The sequence below is a fragment of the Chrysochloris asiatica genome, unplaced genomic scaffold, assembly GCF_000296735.1.
Source record: "Chrysochloris asiatica unplaced genomic scaffold, ChrAsi1.0 scaffold00019, whole genome shotgun sequence".
NCBI lineage: Eukaryota > Metazoa > Chordata > Mammalia > Afrosoricida > Chrysochloridae > Chrysochloris > Chrysochloris asiatica.
Window position 1 is genome coordinate 22,335,318 of NW_006408537.1, and position 7,249 is coordinate 22,342,566.

A 7,249-nucleotide genomic window follows, 5' to 3' on the forward strand; every position below is an offset into this window, starting at 1 on the left:
AACAACAACAACAACAGTTAAGAAAAAGCATGAAAACAAGACTTTAACAGTAGTTTTATACTATAGGATTGTTGTTGTTTTTAAGTGCTATCAAGTTGGTTCTGACTTAAAGGGTGGCTGGTGGGTTTGAACTGCCAGCCATGCAGTTCAAACCTTAAGGTCCAGTGCTTATCAAACAGCACCACACCAGGACTACATTATTAGTCATTATTTATTAGTTATAGAGCACTATCCTATGGACAGTATCATTAGGCCAAATACATTCTTGTCTTTTCCCTTATTGTAAATCCTACCTCCAACTTTATTCCATTTATATATATTGTATATAAGGATGATAAAGCAAAAGTTTGAGTCTGACATAACAGATGTACACTTATTAATCAAGAGCAACTACTAATAAGCATTTGAAGATCTCAAAAATTCTGAAATATTTAGGGGTACTAGCACTTAACACTTAAAAATTCAATCAATTATCTAGTATATACTTATAAGGCGCAAGGTTATTGTTGTTGTTAAATACCGCAGAGTCGGTTCTGACTCATAGTGACCCTGCACAGGGTTTCCGAGGCTGTAAATCTTTACGGAAGCAGAACGCCTAATCATCCTCCCACGGAACCACTGGTAGTTTCGAACTGCTGATCTTGAGGTTGGCAGCCCAACTCGTAACCACTACGCTACACAAGGTAGAATACTAAAAACAAAGCATCTTATAAATACTAGTAAGGAAGTGTCATTAGCCCACAAGATACTAACTCTCTAGTGGGGTTTCGGCGCTATGTAAACAAATAACCATAAAACAGAACATGATACTTTCACGAGAGATTTACTGCATGATATTGTTGTGGTTGCTGTTAAGTGTCGTCGAGTCGGTTCCGACCCATAGCGATCCTGTATAGGGTTTCCAAGAAGCAGCTGGTGAGCTTGAACTGCCAACCTTGGCAGTTCAAATGGCTTTGCAGTCTGGTGCATTAACCCATAGCACCATTAGCACCTAGTTTTGTGTCTCTTACATTGGGACATAATTCTTTTTCCTAAAGTATTCATTTTACTTGACTGAATGTAAATTAAATTGTTTATTTTACTGAATATGGTATAGAATATGGTTTACATCAAAATGGAGACTTTCAAATATGTCAAATTTGCATTAAATTTTTGTGAGCTAAGCCTGGTGACATCTCTTCTATTATCTCAATAGGACTAAAATTTTAAGAGTTTAAGTTTTAACATTTACAACATGTTATCTCTTTTGGGCAGGAGGCTTTCTGGTGGAATGAGGTGTCTCTGGGCAGTTATCAGCAGAGCTAAAGAAAGCTCTGTAACAGGTGCCTGAGCAGGACCTGGCAGCCAGCGTCTGCATGTAGGCACGACTAAGAAGAAGCTGTCCTGATTGAAGATCTATATTCTGAATTATTCTAGGTACTTCTGAGTTGCTCCTGATCCTGAGTTGTAAACTATTACTTCCTTAATAAATCCCATAATCCTGACTGTGGTCTGTGAATTCTGTGTGGCCACTGCAATACACTACCAAACCCAGCAAGGAAAGACAGCTAACATGAGAAGTGGTAAAAAAAAAAAAGAAGAAGTTTTAAGAGTGGCGGTATATTTGACCTTCGCTTTAGAGGAGTTAGCCAAACACTGAGGGTGACTGCCATTTCTGTCCCTGCAGTTGGCCGGTCTGATGCCGTTTTACAGCCAGGTTCAGATACTAGATTTTACACAAAATCTATATTCACAACTAAAGTTTGGCTACATAGAACTGTTGTTGTTGTTATGTGTCTTCAGGTTGGTTCTCACTCATAGAGACTATAGGGTTTTTGAGGAATGGCTGGTGGGTTTGAACCACCAACATTGTGGTTAGTTGTTGTTGTTAAGTGCTGTTGAGTCGATTCCAATCCATTGCGACACTGTATAGGGTTTCCAAGCAGCAACCACCAACTTTGCAGTTCAAACGACTTTGCAGTCTGACGCATTAGCCCATAGCACCACACCAGGACTCCTTATGGTTAGTTGTTGTTGTTATGTGCCGTGGAGTCAGTTCTGACTCATAGCGACCCTGTACAGGGTTTCCTAGGCTGTAAATCTTTATAGGAGCAGAAAGCTTCATCTTTCTCCCGCAGAACAGCTGGTAATTTCAAACTGATGACCTTAAGGATCGCAGCCCGATTCGTAACCACTACGCTATGGTTAGTAGTCCAGTGTTTATTCTACAGTGACACACTAGGACCCATATCATGTTACCTTATAACAGGTCTGTTCTAATCTACTATTCTTCCTTCTAAACACTAGTTAGGTAGTAAAATTGACCAGATTGTGGTTTAGTAGAAAAACAGATTATCTCACTGAGCTCTGAGCATATCTCATTGTTTTATGTAAATGATGCTTATTTGTTTATCTACACACCCTCATCCAACCAACTGTGAATGTCTCTTTAACTTACTTACGTAAATAAGCTATATTTTCACTAGTCATAATTCAGTTGCTTTTAGCATCTGGTTCATTTTCACTGTGAGATGAAAGAGGCAGGAATTATAGCATAAACCATATAAAATGGAATACTCATCTGTTTGAATTAACAGTGATTATTTACTGAGTGGCCAATAAGAGTCTAAGGTTTAGTGGATTATTTTATTAAATCCTTATTACCCTATTACTTACATATTATGTCCACTTTAGAGATGAAGAAATTTACACGATAAAGTAAGCCAAAGTAAGGAGCTCTGGTAGTGTAGTGGTTATGAATCGGGCTGCTGATCTCACAACTAACAGCTGTTCCGCAGGAGAAAGATGAGGCTTTCTGCTCCCGTAAAGATTTATAGCCTCAGAAACACTGTCCAGGTTCACTATGAGTCAGAACCAAATCCATGGCACATAACAATAAGCACAACTACCAAGAACTGGTGTGGCACTATAGGAAAAGCAATGGGATGCTAACTGCAAGGTTGGTGGTTCAAACTCACCAGTCGCTCCTTGGAAACCCTATACATGGACACTATGAATCAAAAGTGACTCAATGGCACTTAACAATCACAACCAAGAACCATGGAGTAGCAGTGGCTTTGTAGGATAAGTTCTGAACTGCAAGCCACAGGAGAAAGATGAGACTGTCTACTTCTGTAAAGATTTACAGCCTCAGAAACTCCATGTAGGGTTGCTATGAGTCATAACAATGCAATGGCACTTAACAACACAAACAACCAAAGACCATGATTATATTGCTTCTGCTACTTAAAGAAAATAGATTAGTAGAATTACTGGTAGTATGATCTTGCTGTGCTATCTCCCTTGATCTTAAGCCTTATGAGGTACCTCCTGCCTATTCAGTCTCTCTACCATGTCTTTCTGATCTCCAGCATCAGTCCCCATCATACACAACTCTGACCGTTAGCCCAACCAACTATCCTCTAGCAGCGTAATGCTCTTCTAAGAATATGCTAAGTAAGTCAGTATGATAATTATATTTGGTTTAAATGATTATTTAATTAACAATTTTTAAAGTTTCAGTGTAAATAATACACTAATTAACTTTTTTAACTTAAAAGCCTTCTTTACAATAATATTGTTTTATGGGGAAGTTCATTTTTAATTACTGTTGTTGTTAAAGTGACATCGAGTTGGCTCTGACTCATAGCGATCCTGTATAGGATTTCCAAGGAGCAGCTGGTGAATTTGAACTGCTGACCTTGTGGTTCAAATCGACCTTGCAGTTCAGTGCCTTATCCCACAGCACCACCCCCATTTAATAGAAATAGCACTGCCTGAGGAAAGTTATAAAGAAAATCTAAGAATAATATAATAAATCAGTTACAAAATACCACTAGAATCCTAAAGAACTACTAATTTGTTATTACCTTGTATGACTTCTTCATAAAAGATTAATAACTAACAAGCTCTACATATATTTTACGAGACAGGAAGATAATCACTCATTGATATCTGATAGCAAATACCTTATATGGTAACAAATGAAAAAACAAAACAAAAATGACAATTGAAAACTGAGTACCCAAATAAGTACCTAAAGATAGTCAAATGCATCTATATTGTAGACATCTTTTATTATGTAGCATAACATTTGAATGATCATGTAACAAAAAATAGAATCTTCTAATGTATTAATAGCTCATTTCTTTGGTATAAAAAGGAAGATAAACTAGAACAAAATCAAAAAATGTTTCCTTTGCAAACAGTATTTTCCCTTTTTGCAAGAACCAAGAATACTAATGTAAACTCCATCAATCAAAAAGAAGTTCCACAGATAATTTTAAGGCTTCTGACATAACTCTCTCATAAGCAGTAGGAAAAAATATTAATGGCTTCTTCTTCAATATTATGAAAAAAAGACTTAACGAACCATCCATATACAAATTGGTCAGACATTTATAATTCTTATCTTACACTTACAGAAAAAAATAGACAAAACAAAATCGGTTTCTGAGAATACAGGATTAGATGCTAAAGAAGTATCAAGTTATGTAAAATAACTTATTTTAAAAAGCTGCATAGCCCCCAAATGAGAGCATAGTGGCTCCTCAAGTTAAACACTGGACCACGAACCACAAGGTTGGCAGTTTGAGCCCACCAGCCACTCCATGAGGGAAAAATGAGGTTTTCTGCTCCCACAAACAATTTTTTTTTTTTTTACAAAGCTTCCGAAACCCTATACAGGATCAACTTGATGGAACTTAAAAATAATAACACATTCCAAGTAGGATAGACCTACTAAATCAGTAACCAACATAGATCTATGGTTCAGAGTTCTAATATGCTTATAAATCACTGAATCCAGCATTGCATAATATAACTTTCAAGATTCACAAGTCATAAAATGTCTCTGAAGATTTCATTTCATTTCATTTAGAAAGATAAGTGATTGTGACTCAGTTGTTAAAAACTTACCCTCCTCTTTAAGTATTAAAAAAAAAAAAAAGAAACGGGAGAGGAAAGTCTACACTTAAACAAGGAAACAGACATGACTAAGGTAAAAGAAAATAAAATTGCTTCATGAACTACTTTTCTTATTTAAAAGCAATTATTACAGTTAGTCACTTACTGTGTAAGTAATAGCTGCCAACATTCCAATCAAGGTAAGAGAACTAATGGAAAAAGACAATGCAGCTAAACCATCTACAAAGAAAGAAGAAACAGCTAAATTATGAGTTCATATACATATATATTTATATACTACTTAAATACTTACATTAAATAAATTAATATGCAACAATTAGGCTCCTTTTATATTCTGAAAGAATAAATCCAATATTATTACCTTGAAGGGCTGACTCCAAGTAGAAAAAAAGAGTTTGTAAAAGGATTCTCATAAATTGATTTGTAAAAGATATTTCATAATAAGATTTTCTTTCTTTCCCCTTTTAAAATTAAGAGAAAAATTACTGCCTAATTATTGAGAGACTAGGAAAGTATCAGATATCCAAAAAGTGAAAAACAGATGTCCCAACCTTTTTCAGTGGTGGGCCTAGAGAACACATTATATAGGAAAGTAACTGACTGACTCCTTGTCTCCTTACTCTTGATACTTTTAATATCTTTATTCTTAAATAATTGTGATTGGCACAGCAATAAATGTAGAAGTACGTTCTTAATACCTGGGCTAAAATTATAACTTAATAAGAGTCTATTTCACTCTCAGTTGAAATGGGCTTGCTTGCCTTCAAAGCAGAAAAATAAAAAGCAAAAATAAACAGCAAATAGATTCAAACAATAATACCACAAAAGCATGTTAGCAAGGTAAATTTCTGAAATTATTTAAAGGAAGTCTAATGAATAAGGAACAGGAATGACCCTTTCAAATAAACATACCAAAATATATAATGAAATACTAAATAAATTTGAATATTCATGAATGAGAGCAATACTCATTTTTAAATTTTAATACAGGTCCAATACGACCTGTATTGATCCAATTTGAATGTACCTCCTATGGAATCAAGTATAAAGTTTTGATTAACTAATTATGTCAACATTAATATTTTCAGGATTAATATTTAAATAAGAATAATCTTAAAAATCAGGTCTCCTTATATAACACATAATGAAAACTTATCATTTTTTAATTCACAGATTATGCAAGCCAAATTTTTCAAAAACTATTTAATGACATATATTACCAAATCAAGACCATCTGATGCTATTACTTATCTTGATCTGTCCAGAAGTATCATAAAAAGTATACAATAGGACAGGCTTGCCATCTGCCTGACAGTAATCACATAAAAAATACATACCAAAGTCAAAGAGAGAGAAACATGGAACTAATATGTATTTTAGCTTAATTAATAATTCATGAAAGGAGCTCTGGTAGCGTAGTGGTTACGAATCGGGCTGCGGACCTTAAGGTCAGCGGTTCGAAACTACCAGCCGTTCCGCGGGAGAAAGATGAGGCTTTCTACTCCCGTAAAGATTTATACCCTCGGAAACCCTGTACAGGGTCGCTATGAGTCGGAACCGACTCGACGGCACTTAACAACAACAACAATAATTCATGAAATAGAGTACACATGCATGGTCAATCAGGGAAAAAAAAACAGTTTTACTAATAGTCCAAATTATCTATTTAGACCTTAAGTTAAAACATAGTATTAATAAGGAACCAAAAAACTCACAATTTGTTAGTAAGAATGACTACTAATTTAGTTAGAAGATAACAACAGAGGATGTGCAGAAGACATTAAAGATAAGTTCTCCTGATCTGGTAGGGTCTATGATTGAGCTCACACATCTCTGTAATAAGCATGAGAGGGCTTCAAAGGGTTCAGGGAAAGCTGGAATGAAAAATCAAAATCAATCACACCCCTCCTTTTGTCAAAAAACACCTATCTTTACATTTCCTACCCTCAAAGTCAGTCCTGATGGCAATTATTCACTACTGTACCACAAGAGTTTCATCCGATTTTCTTTCATCAGCTCGGTGCCAACCGATTGGAAATCATTCAGTGGTGATTCTACCCTCCCCCGCCCTGTCTGGAACTAGGCTCCCTCTTAAAAGCTTGTAAGCTAGTCACTTCTTGCATTTATAGGCCTCTCCATTTTGGATAGCCAATGTCTACGGTGCCAATCCCTGTCAACCCTGGGTACCAAGGGGGTGGGAGTGATCCACACTGTAAAGATTTGTTCTCGTTTTTGAACTTCTACATCCATAAGTATTGGTAAAGTTCATCAAATTGTAGCAAGCTACTCTTTTTTTTTTTCTACCCTCTTCTTTCTTCTACTTGAGTTCTGATCATCCAGCCAT

At 35.8% G+C, this 7,249-nt stretch overlaps 1 protein-coding gene across 1 annotated transcript in view; it reads right to left on the reverse strand.

The window, feature by feature from the left end:
* Positions 1 to 7,249, reverse strand: part of LMBRD1 (LMBR1 domain containing 1) — a 142,768-nt gene that overhangs the window by 78,360 nt on the left and 57,159 nt on the right. The window contains exon 4 of the mRNA XM_006835781.1: positions 5,051 to 5,124. Within this exon, the coding sequence (XP_006835844.1) occupies positions 5,051 to 5,124 (74 nt within the window). The remainder of the gene's footprint in view (positions 1 to 5,050; positions 5,125 to 7,249) is intronic.